We start from the raw sequence: 22,781 nt of genomic DNA, 5'->3' as shown, positions 1-22,781 counted from the left end.
CTTTCCAGATGTGGTCAAGAACGCCTCTGAAACGGAAATCCGCCACTTAAAACTTTCATCGGATTAATTTTAATAAAAAGCTGGAACCAATACAAAGCAGCTTGGGAAAACAGCCGTCCCACCCCCCCCCCCCCAAATAATATTTTGTGAATTCGGGTCCCGTATGTCTTGCTAGTAGTGAGGTGAAGGAGTGACTCTCGGGCACTTAGTATGTTCTTTCTTTTTTTGGGAAACTCTGCCAGATTTTTACGATTATTTTGATGGGTCACTAACATCACCTACATCTCTAGCAAAAGCGAAGTAAGCCTTCGGCGACAGCGCAGACCTCCCGGAATCTACAAAGCGTCCCCATGTAAATACCGAGTGGAGAATACCGGGTCTGGAGGGTTAGGAGTCGTGCCCCATGTGGGCTTGGCAGCGGGACTTCGGGGGACGTAGGTTAGTGTGTCCCCCGGTCAGCCCCCAGGAACCCACACCTTCCTCCTGAGTGTCCGAGGGGACGGGCCTACTCGTGCACTGGCCTGGGTGAGCGTGGCTGTGCCTGCAGCTCACGGGCAGGGCCACCGGGGTGTGTGAACGGTTTCTGACCCAGGTCTGGGCCGGGGGCATTTCCCAGGGCCCCTTACCCCGGCCCCTGGACGGCAAGGGGCGACTTCTGTGTAGACTCTTGCGCATCCACCTGTGATGTCTCTGGCACTACCTGGGTCCATAATGGGGGAAGGGACATGGTGAGAAGGAAATGCATAGCTGGGACCCTGGAAGGCCGGACACGCGGCCTCAGAAAGGGCTGTCGCGGCGTGTCATGAATTTACTCCGCTCTCTGCTCTGTGTCCTGCCTCCCTGCTGCCCTGTGACCTCTCTGCCCTTCCCGCTGACACCTGGGCTGCTTCCACAGCTTTCTCTACCTCCGTTCACCTTTTGGCTGCTAAGTGCCTCACCACGTTGCTTTGAAATTCATGCCCAGAGTGACAGGAGTGGCAGGTGCTGGCACATGCACGCGGGGACAGAGGCGGGTCACCTGCTCCCAGGCCAGCAGGCTCGGATCAATGTTCTCACGGTGCCACGGATCATGTTCCCCGATGTCCGGACGGTCCGTGCCGGGCAGCTGAGCGCTATCTCAGCTCTCCCCGTTACAGAGGAAGGACAGGGGCCCCGACAGGTCCCCGTACATCACGGTCACCCGAGCGCCGCCTTGGCTTACCCCTCCAGTCCGAGACTGTGTCCCCACTGCCCCTCTTCCCACAGGACTTCCCTCCAGTGACCTGCTAGCATGGATTGTTTCTTCATCACCTACGGTGAGGATGGGACCTGGTCCGGGGAGGCCGTGGCCAGTGGTCTGTCCGCCCTGTGCAGCCTGCCTCACCTGGAGGGGACTGACCTCCCCGTGGTCCGCCTCCTGGCCGTCCCGTTGGAGGGAGCGCCCTCTCCGTCCTCCCAGCCGAGGCAGCTTTCCTGGGCCAGGGGAGTCATCAGACTGTTCACCAAGTCACTGGACGTGAGTCAGGGAGGCGGACCCACAGGGAGGTCACCCTTGGTGGCCGCTCAAGTGGCACAGGGTGCAGGATGCACACCTCAGAGGCTCGGACGTCGGTGCCCTGGCTCGATACGCTAACAACAGGAGAATAATAACGTCTACCCTGGGAAGTTCACCATCTTCCTTCTGGCAGAATTTAACTCTTATTTTCTTCTTAATGCATGAAATACGTAAATATATTTTATAAATTTTAAGATTTTATTTATTTATTCATGAGAGACACAGAAAGAGGCAGAGACACAGGCAGAGGGAGAAGCAGGCTCCATGCAGGGAACCCGACGTGGGACTCGATCCCGGGACTCCAGGGTCACACCTCGGGCTGAAGGCAGCGCTAAACCGCTGGGCCACCCAGGCTGCCCTATTTTATAAATTTTAAAATACTGAACACGTAGGTGAAAAAGGCAAATGGCAGAATTTTCCATTTTGTCTTGTTTCCTTGGTGCTTTGGGCTTTCCCTAGCTCCGTATGTGGTCTGTTGGCCAGACCCGCCCCGTGCTGCCCTGGGGCCGCGCTGACCGGTCACTCGGGGAGTCACAGAACCTGGGCTATGATGTCATTTCTCTGTAAGCCCCGGACTGCGGTAAATTATGCGTTCGCCGTTGTAATGAAGACTTTGAGGCCACTAAGCTGTCTTCGAGGGGAAGAACCTGTCCCCTTCTCCAGAGCAATAATTAATTCTTAGAGTATATGGTTTTTGAAGAATTTACTGTAAGATAAAAGACTGGTATTTTATTCTTGCATTTATTAGTATTTAATCAAATGGAAAGTGCACTTTTGGTCTGAAAATCTTGGCTTCCGTTGCAGGATTAGACTGAATTATTGTTTAAAGAGTAAAAGGTATAGAGTTATATGTTCAGGCTATCAGGCCGCTGATAGGTTTTGGGCATAATGTAACTAATTTAGAACATAAAATTTCCTGCCTTGGATGAATCGCTCGGAGGCAGCACACATTCCGGCGGCGGCTTGGCCTTGTTGTGGGGATGGCGTCGGCCCCTCTCGGAGCCTCGTGCCTTGCCGCCAGAGCGTGTCTGGAACATAAGGCTCTTCCATCGGGGACACCGAGTCATAAATCATCCTGTGCTTCTCACCGAGAATCCTTCACCACAGAAACATTGTGAAACCGCTTCTTTATTGGGGATAAAGAGGACTTAATTCTGTGGTCCTCGGTGGGGCCCAGGCTTAGCACTTGGGCGTTGACTGTTGACAGGCCTTTCTAAGTCAGTATTTAGGAAAGTTCCAGAAAACTTTTGTAGCCACATCTTGGTTGAGGTTGTGGTGTCAAAGACCAGGGGGTGAGCATGTGGGGTCAGAGAGGCCCTGGGATTTGTTCATCAGTGGGTGGGAGAGAAGGACTGGACAGCGTGAGACCAGCGACCCTCCGCTGATCACTTATGTGCGCCTTTCCGTCAGAGCGTGGCCGACCTGAAACCGGCCGATGGTAAAGATTTCTGGCCTTGAGGGCTACGGTCTCCTCACAGCTCCTCACAAACGCTGCCAGACACAATACAGAACGAGCCTGGTTGCCTTCCAGTGAAAACGTGCTGATGGACTGTTTGAATTTCATATTTTTGTATGTCATGAAATATTTTTCTTTTGACTTTTTTCAATGATTTAAAAATGTAAAAACCATTCTGAGCGTGGGCCGTACAAAGATCCCCATGGTGAGCCACACTTGCCCTGTATGCCGCCAACTCCTGACCCTGTCAGGTGCTCAGGTGGCCCTGCTTTTCAACCCAGATGCTCAGGTGCCCCTGCTCACCCCCACCCCACCCCCGTGCACCCCACCCCAGGTGCCCCTGCTCACCCCCAGGTTGCCCATGCATCCCACCCCAGGTGCCTCTACTCACCCCCACCCCCCCAAGCACCCTGCCCCAGGTGCCCCTGCTCATGCCCAGGTCGCCCGCGCACCCCGCTCCAGGTGCCCTTACTTACCCCCAGGTCTCCCGTGCACCCTGCCCCAGGTGCCCCTGCTCACCCCCACCCCCTCCCCATGCACCCCGCCCCAGGTGCCCCTGCTCACCCCCAGGTCGCCTACTATCTGTCTCAGATTTCGGGGCACTGGTACCCTGGAGGTGGCTGAGGCCTATCCCGTGGCCAGGTGGGGAAGGTGTAAGGGGGAAGGTGCGCAGGGCCTCCCAGCCTCACCACCTGGGGAATGTGGGAAGGTGGAGTGGAGGGGCCCAGAAAGAGTCTTAGAACTGTGCTTTTTCCAGGTTTTCCCCAAAGTCATGTTCAGGACAGGGGGCAGGGCACGGGGCAGGGGCACAGGTGAGGGCAGGTGCAGAATAGCAGGCAGGGCATGGGCAGGGGTCCAGGGGCAGGTGGCAGGATAGAGGGCAGGGCATGGGCAGGGGTCCAGGGGCAGGTGGCAGGATAGAGGGCAGGGCATGGGCAGCCACTTTGAGCTCCTAAGGGCCTGGGAGCCCAGCAAGTAGAAATCTATTTGAAGTCGCCTCTTTACCTTAGCAAAATAGTGACTTTCCTCGTGTTGCTATAAAACTGTTTTCCTCCCCGAAATTAATTAGCTAGGGCCACGTACAGTGTTCAGGTCTGTGGTTTCATGTGTGCCGATCCAGCACCCCGTACCCGGGTGTGCACTCTCAGGGTTGAGCATGCTTAGACACTAGTTCGCTTCCTGTCGTGAGAGTCTGCAGACTAGACTCGTGTGCAGTGGCGTGGTCAGTAGGAAAGCTTCTTATGAAGCAGTTTAAAGAAATAAGTGATAGTTACTAATAAACTTCCAGAAAGACTTTTATAGGCCTCACTGTATAGTGCTCTGGTATCTTGCGTGGTTTTTGGCTGGGTCTGGAGATATTTCAGCTGCACTGTTGGAATGTGTATGTGACCAGTAGTTATCACTTGGAAATATTTTTCAGAAGTGCTAGAAGTTGGGATGTGTGGGTGGCTCAGTGGTTGAGCATCGCCTTGGGCGCAGGGTGTGATCCTGGGGTCTCAGGATCGACTTCTGCATCGGGCTCCCCGCAGGGAGCCTGCTCTCCCTCTGCCTGTGTCTCTGCCTCTCTGTGTGTCTCTCATGGATGAATAAATAAAATATTTAAAAGAAAAAAAAGTGCTAGAAGTTCTGGGAGCTTTCTAGAGCAGTTTGTTAAACTGTACCCGCGAAGGTTCTGTGCTCTAGTCTATGTGTGACCTGTTTCTCACACACACACACACAGCGGATTACATTCTATTCTCTAATTCCTGTTTGAATGCAGATTTGGACCATGTTTGAGCTTCAGAACAGAAAAGTAGTTGCCTTCTTGCATCACTAATATTTAGTTAGAGAATATGCACAAAAACGAGGAGTTTGGAAAGGAAAACCAAGTATAATTTTCAACTGCTCGGGTGCCTGTGTGGCTCAGATGGTCGACTGTCTGACTCTTGATTTCGGCTCAGGTCGTGATCTCAGGGTCCAGAGATCGAGAGCCCCAGGTCGGGTTCCGTGCTGGGTGTGGAGACTACTTGGGATTCTCTCTCTCTCCTCCTTCTCTCTCTCTCCTCCTTCTCTCTGCCGCAGCCCCCACCCCAATAAATAAATAAATAAGGTGTAGTCAGTGCCTGTTTTTATCTGGAAATGGTTGTTATAAAGGCCAGTGGACACATTCCCTTGATGTCCGTCTGTATCTCCACTCTGATGCGTAGGAACCTTCCCGTCTGTTCTAGAACGCGCTGCCCGGGGTGGGCTGCCTTCCTTAGCTGACTTGTGCATGCTGAACACATGCGTGTGGTGTGGTGTGGTGGAGGCCACTTGTCCAGCCTGGCCCCTGCTCCCCAGGGCTCTTGTTGTCGGAGTCTCCTTTGCCGCCAAAGCAGCATTAGGGAGGTGCTCTGCAGGGCAGGCCTCTCCAGTGATAGTGGTTTAAAAAAAAAAGGGGGGGGGGCAATCCTTGGGTTCCAGCTGGACACCATATCCTGGAAGTCCGTGGGTCAGCTCACAATGTGAGCACATCACGGGGTTCATGCAAGCGGTCCTTTCATTCTGTGATTGTGGTGCAGAATTTCTCCTCCGTTCGGGTGTACAAATAGCTGGGTTCGTAGAAACTTATCAACGAATAAAGGGAATCCCTTCCATGTCAGCGGCATGGCACAAGGCTTTGAATGGGGGATCCCTGGGTGGCGCAGTGGTTTAGCGCCTGCCTTTGGCCCAGGGTGCGATCCTGGAGACCCGGGATCGAATCCCACGTCGGGCTCCCGGTGCATGGAGCCTGCTTCTCTCTCTGCCTCTCTCTCTCTCTCTCTCTCTCTCTGTGACTATCATAAATAAATAAATTAATTAATTTAAAAAATTAAAAAAAAACAAGGCTTTGAATGGTTTTTTAATTAGTAGACTTTCATTTTTAGAGCAGTGTAGATTACTAGCAAAACTGAACTAGAAGGTTCAGAGAGTTCCCGGATACCCCGGCCCGCAGACATACTGCCCCACTGTCAGTGTCCCCCATACTGCCCCAGCCCCAGTGTTTTGGGGCTCCCTCCTGGTGTACTTTGGACGGGTCTGGATGAATGCACTGTGGTGTCCTAGAGTATTTTCACTGCCCCTCACAGATCGGCTGTGCTCTGTCCTCCTCTGCCCGCCCCAGCCCCTGGCACCCGATCCTTTCCCTGTCTCCATACTTCTGCCTTTTCCAGAAAGTCACATAGTTGGAATCACACAGCATGCAGCCTTTTCAGATTGTCTGGACTCTTGGTTGCTTCCAAGTTTTGGTGGTTATGATTTAAACTGCTCTGTAAACATCGTGCGCAGGTTTTTGTGTGGACGTGGAGTGTGATCTCTTTGCATGACCCTAGGATCCATTCTGAGTTCCACATAGCAGATGGACGTGCCAGAAGTTTCTCCGGCAAGACATTTCAGCTCCACTCAGCCCTCTTTGGTTGTTGGCACGTCATAAACTGAGCCCCGCGTGGACTGTCTTGTTGAATGCAGCTGGCCAGGGGGCACTGGGGGGGCCCTGGGGGAAGGTGCCCTGAGCGGGTCGCTGCAGGTCGCCGCCGCAGACCTGGCCTCTCCAGGGGGCTTGCTTGGTGGCTTCCTCCTTCCACCCCCCAAAGCCGGCTTTGTTATCAGGCGACAGGTAGGAAGTATTTTCTCTTTTCCCAGGTTTTGACACATGTGATTTTTCTGATTATGATTAACGTATTCGGCCTCGTGGATCGGCCTCGCCCGGGTCCTAGGCTGGAAGGTGTTGCCCTCCTGCTGTTCCTTCTTTTCTGTTCAGCAGGGAGGTTACAGAACGAGCTGCGTTTCACGGTGGCTTTGTGGGTGTCACCAGGCAGGCCTGTCCTAGGGCGTCCCCAGCGTGCCAGCCAGGCTCCCTATCCTGTGTGCAGCTGCGGGGCACCCCGAGGCCCGGACAGGACGCCCCGGGAAGGCCTGGAGCCCAGCCTGCAGCCGTGTGCCCGCTCAGTCCCGGGCCGACTCCGGGCCCGCATTTAACAGGAGCTCGTCTCCTACTTGGTTTGTGAACAGCGTATGAGAAGGCAGGCGATTTTTTCTTCCAGCCCCTTCTCTGGCATTCTCTCTGCACAGCAGGGCCATCCTGGAAGGGGTTAAAAGTGGAAGGGAAGGTGCGGGACTGGAGAGATGGTTCTGGAAGTCAGGTCATAGACTCACTCACCCAGCAGACCTGGAAAACAAGTAAAGGAGAAAGAAGTCCGCTTCTGTCTCTGGGCTTCTTGCATTTAATACGGTGGAAGCCCAGCCTCTGGCGCCAGCCGCCTAATTCAGAACATTAAACGCCATTCATGTTGAAAGGGGGATGAAACGAAATTTGTTTCATTTTTTCAGAGGTCCCAGATAACCGTGGAAAATCCATTTTTTTCTGCCACCAATTAGCGTCAGCCAGTGTTGTGGCCTTAGGTGGACGCCCTGGCGAGGATGCAGGAGCCCGCCCTGAGCTGCTGGCGGTGCCAGGCTGGGGACCACGGGCTGCGGGCCTTACACGAGCGGGCTCATGTCTGCGGCCAGGGGCGTCATCCCCACACGGTGGGCAGGTGGGCAGGACTCGGGGCCGTGGGGCCTGTGGGCCTGGTGGACTCGGGGCCGTGGGGCTGTGCCCTCACTGTGGCCCCGCGGCACCACTCAAAGAATTGGCAGTCGGGGCCGCCGTCAGGCCTGCAGTGGGGTCCAGAACTCCTAGTAGTTCCCTTCCCTCCTCCTCTGCCCCGGGTCAGCCCCGCAGGGCGTCCCTCGGGTGAACGGGCCTGTTCCATGCAGCCAAAGCCTCTGCTGAGGAGGAGCAGGTGATGGGGACTGACGCTTCCCCCTGCCTATTTGGGCTCGGCGGCGGGGCTGCCAGGCAGACGGGCACCTGGAGCAGGTTCTGCCTTTTGTGTCGATACCTCCTCCAGGGAGCCCTCCTGGATCCGACAGGCCATCGGACCCCCAGCCGGGGGTTCTTGTCAATCCTGGAGTTCTCCTTCTGAGTCCTAATTTCAAGCGTAACAGAATGATTTGTGTGATTAGCTCACTCATCCAGCAAGTGTTCACTGAGCACCTGCAGCGCTCTGGGCACTATTCTGAGCGTCGGGAGGCGGCAGTGGATCAGTTCCGGTACTGCAGCGGGAAGAACACGGGAATTCCTCCGAACGCCGGCTTGCAACCCGCAGGACCTTGTTTTCCTTGCACAAGGAGGGGCATAGCAGGGTGCTGGGCTGCACCGTGGTGGCAGCAGGGCCAGGGCTGCCCGGTCTCGTGGCCTGTCCTTCGTGTTCCCAGGTGGTTGCCGCCGCTCCGGGAGGCACATCCGCCTTCTCAAGGAAGGACGAAGGGGAAGGAGACGGTGTCTGGCACTTTTTTTATTATTAAAACCCGGTCAGGCCTCTCCTTGCTCGTTAGCTGTGGCCTAACTGCTACCTGAGCCACAGGTACATGCCCGCGAGGGCAACGCAGAGCAGAGAACAACCTTCACCACCCTGCCCCGGGGTAGCACGCTTGTCTCGGGGCCTGGGACTTCCCGTGCACACGCTGCCTGGCACACCATGCGGCCTCGCGCTCCTGTCCCAGGGACACATCTCGGCTCCATTCTAGGGTGTTCTTATTCAGCTTATTTGTACTCTTGCCCGTGGAAGGACCCTGTGTCTCACGTCCTGCTTGTCTGTAGGAAAGAAACTGGGGTAGGTTTCTGTGTAGTTTCCAGCTCCATTCCTGGCGGGGCTAATATAAAGCATTGGTAAGATTGCTGCTTTGGGTTTTTTTTTTTTTTTTTTTTCAAATAGCAGGCAGGGGGTTATGGTGATTATCTCTGACTGGCAGTGGGTCTGCCCATGGGCTTGGGCACCTGGTGGCCACAGGGACAGGACAGCCAGGTCTCGGCTAGGATGGGGCCGTGGGTACCAGGCCTTCGTCTCAGGGAAGGTGGTTCTGCAGATCCTCACACTCAGGAAGCCTAAACGGGTTTGATGTCAGTTCTGTGGACCAGTCACGGTCTCTGGAGTGATCCCTTAGGCTTCACCCAGGCCCATGACTGGCCGCAGGGGACATAGGCCGCTCACTCAGAGTTCAAGTCCCCGCTTACTCTGGTTACGGACTGATGGCCATTTTTTTTAGTTCTGGGCATGATGTGGATAGAGCGTCCCTGCTCTGAGGGACACAGGTGTTCTGTGGCCTCGGGCAGCTGTGCAGGTCATCAGAGCCGGTCCTCACCATGATGAGGCTGGCGGCCCTTCACGTGTGAGGCTAGACTGGACGGACCAGGCACGGCACCATGCTGCCGGGCGTGGGGTACCTGTTGGTGCCGCTATGACCAAGGGCAGGCCGAGCTGCAGAGCCTCACCTGTCTGGTTCAGACACACAGGCTCTGGGCTGCATGGTTGTTATTTGGTTCAGAGACCGCCGTGGAAGCCTTCCCACTGTGTTCGAGGCCAGCAGCCTCCCAAGTCCAGCCCATCCTAGAGACTGCCCCTCCATGTGATGGAGATGGGAGAGTGGGCCCTCATGCTGCCCCCCCAACCTTCACCACCCTGCCCTGACCCTCTCCCAGACCCCCAGCTGCATACTTGGGTGTGTCTTCACCTGTTCCCTACAGTAGAGTGAGAGCTGGCCATGCCCCGTGCACACGGAGGTCCTTCCCTGCATGGGGGCTGGCCCACCCCACTCCATTCAGTCTCCTGTTCTGCAGCTGGGCCCAAAGAACAGCCCATGAGGGCAGTGCGATCAGTAGCATTACTGCTGTTTTACAGCAGAAAACGGAGTCCTGGGAAGGGAAGTGAGCCACTGGCTCATCCTTCTGGTTCGGTGTGAGCAGTGGTGCAGGGTCTACATTCTAGGCCTTGAATCGGGAGCCAGTGACACGGGGGCCGGGCAGCAGGGAGTGGATGGTGGCGGCAACATCCTGTTTCCAGGGGCAGCGGTGGCCACCGTGCCAGCTGCGTGTCTGCAGTCCCTGGCTGCCCCACAGATGTTTCCTGAGGCTCGGCTTTGGCTCTGGTTGGGTTCTGGCCAGTCTTGGCTCCTTGGTTCTGAGCCTGTTTCTCCAGCCTTCCCAGAAGTTCTGTGAGTTACGGAACAGCCTTACAGTAAATCGCTTTTGTGCTCAAATTAGCTGATACCACTTTCTGATGCTTGCCATTAGGAGCCATGCCTGAGATGGGCTCGTGGCTTCTCCTGCCGCAGATCTGAGGCCCGAGCCAGGTCGCCTGAGCCCAGATCTGCTGAGAAACAGCCTCCAAGCGGGGCCTGGGTAGGAGACGTGGGTTCGGGGTGAACATGTTTGTGAGAGCTACGTAAATATAAGCTGGTTTCTCTGCAGCAGTGCTCAGAGCTTCCCAGGAGGGCTTAGTGCATCCAGGCTCCTCATCCCCCCAGAGCCTTTATCTGTAGTCCCCTGGAGCACACGCTGGGCGATGCTGTGCCAGACTCTTGGCCTGGGTGGCAGGAATGCTGGTCATCGTGTTTAACGGATATTTGACAAACTCCTTACACGTGTGATGCATTGGTCTTAACTGAACCCCTGACTCATGGAGGCAGACTCCCTGGTCCAGCATCTGCCAGTGGCTCGGGTGATGGGAAGTGCCCACAGATGTGGGGGGGGGCAGCAGTTGATTCTGGCTCCAAGCAATGAGGGAAGGCCCCCCAGGGTCTGGGAGGAGGGGTAGCCATCTGCTTTTGAAGAATGGTAAAGATTTTGACACTGTTGGAGAGGAGAACAGGGTGCCATGTGGGACAAGGCCGAGGGCACATGGTTGAAATATCGATTATGGCAGAGATAACCGTAATCCCGAATCCTTCTGGGAGGCCAGGTCTAGACACATGTTCCCGCTAATCCCCATGCCAACCCTGCGATATAGGTATCCCCAGATGAAAGAACTGGTGGCTCAGTTTAGGTGACTTTTGCAAAATGACTGGCCATCAGTGGGAAGCCGCCATCCACCTGCTGCCTGCCCGTGCGTGGCCAGGTGGACAGGTGCCCTCAGGCACTGTGGGTCCACGGAAGCTGGGGTGCTCAAGGATACGAAGTGTCAGTGTCTGTGATGTCAGGTGGACAGTCCCGTGTCCACGGACTGGGAGCTGGAGAGGAATCTGTCAATATGCACAGAGAAGTGGGCTCGGAACAGGGCGGCTCTGGAGGCCTGGCCTTAGGGTGGAGTCTCGGGGGTGATCCTTCTGTACCGTGTGGTTTTGGGGAACGCTGCCCGACCTTGTCTGGGGGCGTTAATGCACTTCTGTCCCGTGGCTGCTGGGAAGACAGAAGAGGGAGTCAGTGTATGGTATTAGGGCCTGGGTGGGGGCGGTGGGGTGTGTTGAGGTTTTGCAGTGGAGCAGACACCAGGCCACTTGGGGTGGCTGGACGGTCAGGCCCCGAGGGGGAAGCCTGAGCTGCCTGTGGGGAGGTGGTGGCCAGTTTGGGGGCATGGAGCAGGAAAGGTGCAGGAGCCAGGACTTTGAGGGGCATGTGGAGGGCTGGGGGTGAGCCCAGCCCTGGTGGGAGGCCCTGTTGCCCCATCATGGGGAGGTGCTGAGTGCTGGGGGGCCCTGCTGCCCCATCCCACCTGGTCAACTCTCCTCCTGGAGCAGGAAGGCAGCCACAGCCAGTGTGCAGAGGAGCGAGTGGGGCTGCGTCCCAGCAAAACCTGACTTACAAAGCAGGTTGGCGTCTAGGTGTGGCCCATGGGCTGCAGTTTGCTGACCCTGCTCTAGCCCCTTCATGTAATTGGCAGTTGACTTGTTGTTTAGGGGGAGGGGAGGGCAGGGTGGGAAGGGCCCAGGTGTACTGAGTGGCCCAAGAAGCCCTTCCTGTGTGAGTGTTGATGAGGCCTCAGGGAGGACAAGGGGCCCTGAGCAGGAGTTGGCAATGGTAGAGCCAGTGCTTGATGGGGCGCAGGTGTGCGAGGGGGCAGGCAGGGCGAGGGGAGGGAGGGTCCCGAGGCGAAGTCCTGGGCGGGGTGGGGGTGCACAGGACCTCAGGAACATCCGGGAAGCCTTGGAGGACAGCATTCCTGTGTGGGGTTGGGGGTTGTGGACGGTTCCTGGGAGGGGCCTGCAGGACAGGGAAGCGGAGGCAGGAGAGCAGCCCCGCCTGCAGGTCGGGAGCCCTGGGCAGGTGGGCGGGCAGGTGGGCTGGCGTGGGGGGGCTTCGGCTGTTCCGGCTGATGGCGCTGGTGGAGCGGGGAGCGCTGGGAAGCTCGGCTCTAAGGTCAGGGGTCGGGCGGCCTCCCTGGGGCTGTTGCGAGCAGGACCAGGAGGAGCTCCGAGGGCCGGGCCGGCTGGCCCGGGTGCGCTGCCCCCCGGCCCGCGGTTGGCTCGCGCTCTGGCTGCCCGCACGTGCAGTGACTTCCATCGGGTTCGGTCTGGTTCCGTCTGCCTTGAGGCTTTCACTGTTCCGGGGTGTCTCTTGGTTCTTCTCAGCCTTTGCTCCCTTGACCCAAATTAGCAGCTATCAAAACCAGCAAGGATCGGGGGTTAGGGGCACTGACCCACACACAGTCGGAAACCCCCACGGGCTGTTGCCTCCCGCAAACCTTTCTGAAAGGCGGTTGCCGACCTCACTGGTAACCGCCGGCTGACGCGTTCCGTGTCCCTCGGATCGGGTCCTGTGCGCTGTGTTCCTTGACGAAAACCGTAGCTCGGGGACGTGCTCCGAAAGTCGGAAGGCAGAGCACATGGGCTCACAGTCCTGGCCCGGAAAACCGCGTCTGAGAACCGGGTGCTGCTCGAGGCTCAGCGGCTGCTTTCCCCGGCGCCGGGGCTCATTCCAGGCCGCGTCCGCGCCCCTGACCCCCGCCTGGGCGCTTCCAGAGGCCCCTCACGGTGCCTTGGTTTGCATCACTCTACCCGCGGCTTCACCTGTTGGTGAAGGAAGTTGGTCAGCGTTTTGTTAAGGGCAGCTTAGCTCCGTCCTGGGGACCCCTGATGGGGAGCTCTGGTCCCCACCGCCTGGCCCTGGGAGCAGGGTAAGGACGCCCAGGAGGCCGAGGGGCGGCACCACCAGTTGGCCGCTCCAGGTAATTATGGCATTTTCTGTTCCTCAAGTGAGTAGATTACAAAGAGGACCTATTGGAGGATTAAATCCCAAGAATGGGGACAGATTTTGGAAGATGTTTTGTCTTAGAAAACAGGTGCCCCGTTGTGCTTTAAAAAGAACCAACGTCTTTCCCGTGGACTTTCTTATTTGCTTGAAAACCTTTCTCGTAGGTGCTTGGGAGGATGGACAAGGCCTGCAAGATGAGATACAAGACGATGGACAGCCCTTTGGGGAAGATCGAGATCTCCGGCTGTGCGCAGGGTCTGCATGAGATAAGGCTGCACGACAGGAAGACCCCGGACCCCGGGTGAGTCCCTTGGGTCCCTCCCGCCATGTGGCATTTGTTCAGAGCAGCAAAGCAGTGGCGTTTGCCGCTAGTCCCGCCGTGGGTCACGGGCTAACCCGTAGCCACAGGCTGGCTGTCCTCTCCCAGCATCTGTGCTGTGGACCGAGCACCCTCCACGTGCACTTAACCCTGGGAGCCTAACCTGGAGCTCGTGGCTCCGGGACTCTGGTCAACACACGCTGACGGAGCAGTGGGTTGACTCTGCATGAGCCTTGAGTATTTTGATTCTTCAACAAATGTGGGAATCTCTCTGGAAACGTTGGTGGCAGGGAGATGCTTACCTGGTCTTGGTGCGTCTAAATCAGGACCGGCCTTCATCGTCCAAGGTCCGCCCGGTGAGTTTTATACCGAAGTCTTGGAGTTGCTGAATCGGGAGCCCCCCGGCCCCTGAGAGCTGTGGTCCAGGAAGGGTGGGAGGAGCCCTCCTAGCATGACGTTAGCCCTTGCCGTTTCTAGCAGGACACGTGTTTCTCTTTTGAAAGATCTCCACCATATTTTCTCTTAATTGTGAAAACATAAAAAATGTAAAGCACTCCTTAATGTTTGTTCTGAGATGTGACATTTCCTCCATTCATTGATTGTGAGTTGTTGTATTAAAATTGCAGTTCTCATTATTTCTGACAGAAGGGGGGGAGGACCCACCCACTCCTGCTCAGTGTTTGTCCTAACTGGCTAATCAACACAATGCCATAGAACGTTAGATAAAGAAAATACATAGAAACATAAAAATTGATTTTAATGGACCCCTGTCAGAGACCACCATAATGAGCACATGCACGGTAATAAATACCCGGTTTCGCCTCTAGTGTCGAGATTTTTTTCCTGTAGAGCCGCATGTTACAATCAATAGTTTTATTTTTTTTTTTTTGAGGCCAAAAAAATAAGTGAACCTTTGAACTGTACAAATACACTCTCTCTTTCTATGAAAACCATCTGGCCATGGTGTTCAGAAAATCACAGACACCAAATAATTCGTAGGGAATGGCATTTTGTCTCTCACGTATTCACTTGCACAATAAATCACAAATTTTGTTGAGCTTTTCTGCGTTAAGGAAAAAAAAAAAAAAAAACTCCTTAAAGGGAATTTGGGGAAGAAAATAAAACCTTGGCATCTAGTTAGTTGCCCGTTGCAGATGAGGAGAATTATAACAAAGATGAGTCTTAATTTTGAGTTTCTGCTTTCTGAATCCGGAGAAGGTGCCGCTGTGAAGTGCTCCTCCGATGGCCTCAGGAAGAGGCAGCTGATGTCTCTCGTGAAGACGCTCGCCTCGATCAGCCGTGGAGGCTGGCTCCCGTGGCTGCCTCCGGCTTTGCTCTGCGTCTCCAGGCTGAGGCCCTCGTCCTGGTGCTTTGGGCCAGCCTCTGGGGTGCGAGTGGCCGTGCTACCTTTCCAGGCAGAGAAGAAAGGAAGGAGGCGCCCAGCTCCCTTTCTAGAAGGAGCTTCTAACATTCCCCTTCTCTTGTGGCCATGCCCGGCTGGGAAGCGTAGGACGTGGTCATGCGTTGGCCAAAATTAGGGACTGTGTGTAGCAGAAGTGGGGAATGACTTTTTTTTTTGGGGGGGGGGAGCAATCAGTAGTCTGACACCTGTTACCTTTGTCATGGGACATTTGAACATTCCAGAATAACAAGCATTCTGTGTGAAAACTCAGAATTAACAATTCTTATTTTGTCACTTAAAAAAAATTGAGATGAACATTACATAGTAAACAGTTCTGGGAATTTTGAGAAACGTGTACAGCCAAAGGGCTGCCAACCTAAACGAAGATCTAGGACGCTCCAAACCAGCCCTTCCCTTGCGTTCCACTAGTGTCAGATCCTCTAACATCCACTGTTGCCATTTCTGTCTTGGTCAACTTTGCTGTTTGTTCTTGAGCTTTATATACGTGAAGTTTTACGATCTACTCTTTTGTACTGGATTCTTTTACTCAACGGTATGTTGAGGGTCCCCCACATTCTCTGTGTTAATCAGTGGATCCCCCTTCATGGTGAGGAGTCCTTTATGGATGCTCCGTGGTTCATCAAGTCTCCTGTCGACGGACATTTGAATTGTCCCAACTCTTGGCTGCTAGGGGTAAGACTGAAATTTTCGTTCAAGCCTCCTTGGATACGTTTTTTTGCTTCTGTGGAGTCCACTCCTAGCTGGGGAATTGCTGGATTACATGTCAAACATTTGTTTAACCTCCTGAAACGCCGCCAAAACTTTTCCCAAAGTTGAACCATTTTATGTTTATTTCCATTAGAAATATAGGCATTTCAGTTGCTCCGCCCTCTCACTTGGTGGTACTTTTTAAAAATTTTAGCCATTCTAGTGGGTATGAAATGTTCTTATTGTTAAAATCCCGGTGACTTGCTCTAATCACCTTATTGACCACAGCTGTGTTTTCCTCGCGTGGGGTCTGAATGAATCTTCTGCCCGTTGTTAATGGGCATCTTGTTTGTGGTTTGGTTACGGGTCCTTCCTCAGATACACGTGTTATCCTGTGTATTTCGTAGTTACATGCTTGTGTGTATTCTAATGTCCTCCTGTAAAAAGTTCCTAATTTTGAGGAATTACAACTTAATGGTTTTTCTTAGCATTTTTCTTGTCCTTAAGATTTATCTACTGTAACTTCAATATTTTCCTATAGATTCTTCTAAAACTTGATAATTTTAGCTTTTGTGTTTAGGTATGACCCATCATCTTGAATCACCTTATTGTGAAGTACTCAGTTTTTCTCTATAGTTTTCTTATTTGGGAGGAGGAGGAAAAAATTTCTCCATCTAATCCCCTCAGTACATTTGTCACATCAACTGTACATGTGTGGGTCCCGTGTGTCTGGATATTCTTTTTTTTTAATTTTTTAATTCATTTTTATTTTTATTTTTGTGTGTGTGTGTGGATGTTCTGTGCAGCTCAAGTGACCTCTTCATCTGTTCTATGCCAGAAACACGTGGACTTTATGATAAGTCTTGAATTAAGGTAACAGGTCTTCTAACTTGGTTTTGCTTTTCCTAAAGATTGTTGTGGCTTCAGCATCTTTTAACTTTCCATATTAAAGAATCAAGGTGTCCAGCATTGATTGGGATTTTGGTTGGGAATTTATTGAATCTGTGTACCATTTTTGGGGCAGTGGAGCACTTTAAAAACCTTCCAATTTGGGGCACCTGGGTGGCTCAGCGGTTGAGCATCTGCCTTCAGGGTGTGATCCGAGGGTCCTGGGATTGAGTCCCACATCGGCTTCCCCGCGGGGAGCCTACTTCTCCCTCTGCTTGTGTCTCTGCCTTTCTCAATGTGTCTCTTGAATGAATAAATAAAATCTTTAAAAAAACAAACCCAAACCTTCCAATTTATGAATATGGTTTATCTCCATTCGTTCAGCTTGTCTTTTTTTCAGTATTCTAGTTTCCAGCATAGAGATTTTGTAGGTCTTTTGTAAATCTGATTTCCAGATATTTTGGTATTCTGAATTAGTTTAAAACTGTTTTTTATTTGCTGCTGTTACGTAACTGTTGACTTTCGGTATGTTGATCTTCTGTCCTCTTACTGAATTCTTAGTTGTAGGAATTGTTTTTGCAGATTCCTTAGGATTTTTGCCATAGAGAATTGGGTCTGTGACTCAAGACAGCTCTGCTCTCATCTTTATACCTCTTATTTCTGTCCTGGTGCCGGCTGGAACCTCCAGTGTGGGGAGTGAACGTCGTGACAATAGACCACCTTCCCTTGTTCCGGTTATGGGGAGGGGGGCTTCATGTCCCGAGTCAGCATGCTGCCACCAGAGACTGCCAGTCCTCAGTCTGGTGGATTTTGTCAAATGGTTTTTGTATGATGGGTCAACATCATCCTGGTTTTGTTTTGTTTTAAACATTTAGTGAAACTAGTCTTGAGATGCTGGACTGCACCTACCATAGAATTCGTGATATCTCCGCCTACCCCGTTTCACCCCTCCCCCCCAGTACTGCCTTAAATTTGCTGTTTTGTTTAAGACTTAATGTATTTACGTTCACGAGGGATGTTAGTCTGTAATCTTTGCGTGTGGTACATTTGTCAGGCTTTGGCATTCAGGGCAGTGTCTCAGCATGAAGCGGGTTTGGAAGGGTTCCCTTGCTCTGAGAGGGTCAGGTGTGGGGTTAGTAGGACTTCTTCCTCCGGTTGGGGATGAATTCACCTCCAGTGCCCTCCAGGTCTGGTGTTCCTCCTACAGAAAGACTTCTGATTAGGATTCTTTGGTCTAACGGAATTAGATGCTGCCCTTGCCAGCCCTGAGGGGAGCTCCCCCCACCCCCGGCGTGGCTTTCTGCAGGGTGGAGCCCTGTGTGCCCCGGAGGCCATGCCGTCCAGCTCTGCTCGGGGGCAGTGGCCAAGGGGGTTTTGAGCAGAGCGTCCTGCTGTTCTCCCCCTCCTCCTTGAGTGCTTGTGAGTCCTCTATCTCCTGCAGGCAGGCTTCAGAAGTTGGCCCTGAAGTCGCTCTGCAGCGAGATCGCATTTCTGTACAAAGTAGGATTCCTGTTCCCCACATCAGTGACCTGTCTGTATGGCTTCGTACAGTGATCGCGGATTGCTTTTTTGTCTAGGTTGCATTACTCCCCTTTCCTTTCCTAAAAATACTTGCATGCAGAATGTCTGTTCGGGAAGGAGTATAATCTCAACTTTGTAACTTCCTGCCAATATCAAGTTTCCATTAACAGCTGTCCTGTTCGAGAGTAATTGGTTTGCTTTTGCAAGAATTTGGATGATGCCCCCCCCTCCACCCTATCTTCATGTGGCTCCAGGCTTTGACCCCGTTATTCCCTGCAATGTCTAAACTCTGAGAAGAGCTGTAGAACAGATTTGTTTTTCTAATGTTATTTGGGGCCTCGTGCGGCTTCCTATAAAGTTGATTCCACTGTTTTACTTGAATGGCCTGTACGGCCCTGGCCGCACGCGTGCTGAGGGAGTGATGGTAGGGCGCTTGGGGGCGGGATGCTGGAGCTGCACATACCTGGTCTTTCACCGACCAAAGAATCACCTTCGTGTTTAATTTTTTTCCCATGTAAATATTTTTGGAAAAAATACAGGAATGCAATATTGAAAAGCTTATATAGTCCAAACTGAGCGATTGTAAAAATGTTTTGTATTTTGAAAATGTAACGCGTGCAGGCTGTTTTCTGCTTTCGAGGACTCTGTGTGTGGCAGCAGCAGAAGTGGGTTGTCTGTGGTGTTGCTGGCATCCTGTCCCCACTGGCTCTGGTAGGAGCGTGTAGCCCAGTTAAACCTGACCCTACTTCAAGGATGTGGATGGCTGGGTGTGGACGAGGCCTCCGTCACTATGTTCACAGAGGAAGGCCTGGCCCTCTGGGGCATCAGAAGGTGACCGCAGGGTCTCTGTCTAGGAGGGGGCATCACCCCACTGGGTGCTGGGTTAGTTTTGGCTCCATGAAAGCGTGGAGGTAAGATGCCTTTGAGGCCTTCCAGAAGAGAGGTCAGACTTGTGAAGTCACGTGTGTCCTCTGTTCAGTGGCTAGTGATGGGCTTCTGTGTAGATTTGCTACCTTGTTTTTGTGTGTGTTTTAAGTGGCCTGTTTGGGAACTGGGATCCCGACACCAGCTCGTGCCTACTGTGCTTCCCACCTGGTGATCTGCCTGCCCGGTGGCCCGACGCTCGTGGCTGAGGTAGTTGTGGGAGTCTGCACGTCCTGAGAACCTTCCCAGGAAGGGACTGGGAAGTCTTGTTGGTGCCTTCTTGGAATCTTTCAAGGAAGAGGAGAAGCTCTCCTGAGGATGCACCCTCGGAGACAGACGCCCGGTAAACAGAACCCCCCCCCCAAGGCCCACTGCGTAGGCCTTGCACGTGTGGCACATCCAGCCATCTCCCTGCTCTTTTTCGCTGCTTTGAACTCGTGATCTGTGTTGCCTGTGCTTAAAAAAAAAAAAATTATTTTGTTGTACAGAGTGCTCCTTGAGGAGGCCTCTTGAGTCAAATAAGCAGGTTTCTGTGAAGGGGGAGCTACCAACCTCTCTTTGGCTTCATAAAAAGTGTCTTTTTCCTGAGCAGGTGCTTGAATGCTCTGGTGCATGTGCAGTGCCTCGTTCTTGCCCCCATGTGACTCTTTGGCTCCAGATCTGGGGCCTGTCCTGGCCGGAGAACCTCCCCCACTGATTTCTGGCGTTGGGAGGACAGTCTGTAGCGCGTGGGGATGGGCTCTCCTGACGGGGGCTATCGGTACACCTGGTGCACAGATTCCGTTCACGGTGCAGCATCCTTCACACCCGAGACCCTGGTTGTCCTGTCATGTTCTCGGCTGAAAAGCCCAGACTGGAAGCCAGGGTGGTTCTTCTCCCTGCGATTTCCATGCTGGGAGGGCCCGGGTCCTCCAGAGTCGTCAGCGCAGCCACTGAGGTCACAACTGTGGATGTCCATCAGGTAGTGACAGGCCACGGCGTGCCTTCCAGGAGAGCCAGAGTGTGGGGACGGTGGCGGAGTGACAGACCGTGGCCCTTGGTGCAGGGCCTCCTGGGCTCACAGCATAGGTTCCCTTTGTGGCTTTGTGACCCCGCGGGGAGCTGGTGGAGAAGCCTCTTCTCTGATGGCCGTTGGCTGCCACACCACGGGTCCCTACTGCACAACCACAAAAATGTGCCACCCTGTTTTGTGAAGTTGTGTGGCTTCTGACCTAGAAGAAAGAAAAGCAGTGTGTGGCTTCAGGAGTTTTGTCTTTTTTTTTTTTTTTTTTTGCCTCATTTCTGCAAGAGCCTGTTTCACAGTTTCAGTCCTTCCTGGGTCGGGGCAGAGGGCAGAAGCAGGCAGGCTGTTGGCAATGCTTAAGCAGGCGTCCCTGGGATTTAGAATCTCTGTCCTGGACCCGTCTAAGAGCGACTTAAGTTTTATTCCTGTCAATTTTGAGTCTTGCGGGGAGACAGAAAGGGCTAAGACTTGCACGCCTGTGTCCGTGAGTGAGAAGCAAGCCGGCTTGTTTAATTTTAAGCCTGCCAGGATCCCCCTGGAAGGAAGAAAACAACAGTTGAATGACAGTTACAAATACATGGGTTCAAAATATGAACCAAACTGTCACAGTAAAGGATTTGCTTTGGGAAGCTTCCAACGTTGGGACTGGAGGCACACGTTCCAGTAAAGGCAGGAGGTTGGCTCACTTCGGAGGAAGGCGGGTGTTTCCCTCCGCGGCCTGTTAAAAATCCCTCCATCTTCTGCCCTGGATGGTAGCCTGCCTCCAGGGCCGCGGCTGCTTTCCCGGAGAAGCTGCGCTCCTGTCCCCCCTGCACCACAGAAGGCCACTCCCTTGTCCCTGAGGAGCGCACCTGGCTGCTGGTGCATGGGGCCCGTGTGTGGTCCAATGGGGAGGGCCGTGCCCTTGGTGAGTGTGGGTGCTGGAGGCTGTGGCCAGTGCCAAGGTTTGCTTGAACCTTAGCGGGGAGGTCCCTTTCTGACCCCAGGCCTTGGGTTCTCCCAGACTGAGCAGCTGCTCTCACCCAGAGGAGGGGCCCACTGAGGCCCATGGGGTCAGAATGGTGCTCTGGCGTCGGCCCACCCAGGATTGTGGCCTCGTGGGTGTGTTTCTGATGGAGCAGGGCATGCATGGTCACTGCTCCGGGCAGACAGGCCTGGACACAGCAGGCCCCCGAGTCACTAGGCCGGCCTGTGGGCCTCCTTCCCTGCCTCTCCATCCGCAGCCATCCCCCTCTCCTTCTGGTTAGCCGTGGCCTGGACCAGCAGCTCACAGGCTTGCTCATGCTGGGAGGAAGGTGCTCCAGTAAAGTCCTGGAAGGAAGACACGGGGTTCGTGACCACACTGTAGCCTCTCGACGGCCGCTTGCATGTGCCTCTGGAGCTGTCCTCTAGGACACGTTGAGGATGCCAGGAGTGGCATCGGGTGAGTGGGGCCTTCGGACCGGCCAGTGAGCACAGCTGCTGCCTCAGTCGGCCCTGGGTCCTGCTGCGGGAAGGTGGGGTGCAGGGTGTCAGGAGAGGACTTGGGAGCACCATACCCCACCTCAGCCGGCACCGCCACAGCTGCAGGAACTGCCTGCCTTGCTTCCCCTCCTCTGAACAGTCCAGCGGCCAGAACCTTCCTGATCAGGGTTCGCAATCCCGAACTGCAGCGTCCGTGCTGGGTGCCTGAATGAGCACCTGAGACCCTGAGGTTCTGCTTTACTTTGCAAGTTCAGCTCCACGGTTACTGCTGTGGTGGATAAAACCACAGTGACCTGTCCAGACGACTGTGCTCGGGAGGACATGTGCTCTCGACGCTGGTCTGAGGAGGCTGTGCCCACCGGCAGGGCCCAGACCTGAGGCTATGCAGGAGCACTGCTGGCTGAGCCCCGGCTGCTTGTGTGCCCTCCCTCCTCTCCAGCGTCGTGCCTCAGGCCTGCCTCCCTTTTCTATGAACACACAACTTTGACATCGAAGGTCTTTGGCCTCTATTTTTATATTTTGCCTTTGGATTTTGCTTTATGGAATTTTTATTGTTAGTATGTCTTTAATACTTTCTGATATTTAAACCACGTGAGACTGAATGATTCTCAACTTTTGTTTTCAAAGTGTTCATGCCTTTTAAGCTGTGAACTCTCAAAATATACTTGGTTTGTTAAATTTATTTCCTTTAAATTGTATCAGTAATTAGATCAGCTCCTTGATATTAATGTACAGGACAGCTCTTGTATGCTGATCACTTCAGAATTTCAATCGAGTTAAAGGTTAAATGAGTTTAATTTTTGAATTGAACTGAAGCATTGTCTTGTGTCAGATTCATCCAGAATTTTTATTTCCAGTTTCAGTATCAACTGATGGAAGTAGATCTTTTTCTGATAATCCTAAATTTATTTGACGTTCTTAAGTTAGTCACTTATTCACACATTCTCAGAACCGGGGCGACACAGAAGCCAGTGGGACAACCCACCTGTATGGAGCCCAAGCCCAGCATGACACAGGCCTGGGGTTCTGTGTCCCTCGACAGGGGTGGGCATGAGCTCCTGAGACTATCGAAGTGGTCAGGACAACGGTGACGTGGGCCTGAGCCTGGGGCCCTGGTGGTATAGTGGAGCAGGACCATGCAAGCTAGGATGGTCTTTAGAAGCATCTATTTGGATGTAGAACCAACCGGTCGGGCTCCCCATCTGACGGGGTGGGATGTAGGAACATGGCGGAATGATGATGCTGGAGGTTGGACCTAGTTGGGTTTCGTGTTGAAATTGTTTTGGGGCATTTGTCCCCTCAGTATCAGACTCGGGCTATGGGGGACAAGTTTTCTTCAGGCTGCAAAATGCACGGTCCTTGGCGCCTTGGTCTTCTGAGACTGATGTGCAGCACCTAACTCTTCTTCAGCTTTGACTTTTGGAAAGGCCAGCTCAGTGTGGCTCACGACCCGTCTGAGGCAGAAACGACTCCCTCCAAGAATGAATCCCAACAGTGGCTGTCCCGTGACTCTGTGCTTGGGGGGGGGGGGTGGGGGGGGACACAGAACCCCCATG

At 53.7% G+C, this 22,781-nt stretch overlaps 1 protein-coding gene across 2 annotated transcripts in view; it reads left to right on the top strand.

Annotated features, from left to right (window-relative positions):
- The window catches only part of MGMT (O-6-methylguanine-DNA methyltransferase), a 283,374-nt gene that overhangs the window by 44,794 nt on the left and 215,799 nt on the right, over nucleotides 1–22,781 (top strand). The window contains exon 2 of one of the 2 annotated variants that reach the window (XM_041745253.1): nucleotides 13,161–13,297. In XM_041745253.1, coding sequence (XP_041601187.1) covers nucleotides 13,173–13,297 — 125 coding nt within the window. In that variant the 5' untranslated portion in view covers nucleotides 13,161–13,172. Of the gene's footprint in view, nucleotides 1–13,160; nucleotides 13,298–22,781 lie in introns of those variants that run through there. The other variant, XM_041745252.1, reaches the window with a different exon arrangement.

The sequence above is a fragment of the Vulpes lagopus genome, chromosome 2, assembly GCF_018345385.1.
Source record: "Vulpes lagopus strain Blue_001 chromosome 2, ASM1834538v1, whole genome shotgun sequence".
Classification (NCBI taxonomy): domain Eukaryota; kingdom Metazoa; phylum Chordata; class Mammalia; order Carnivora; family Canidae; genus Vulpes; species Vulpes lagopus.
Note: the sequence above shows the minus strand (reverse complement) of the source record. Positions and strands in the feature narration are given on the sequence as shown.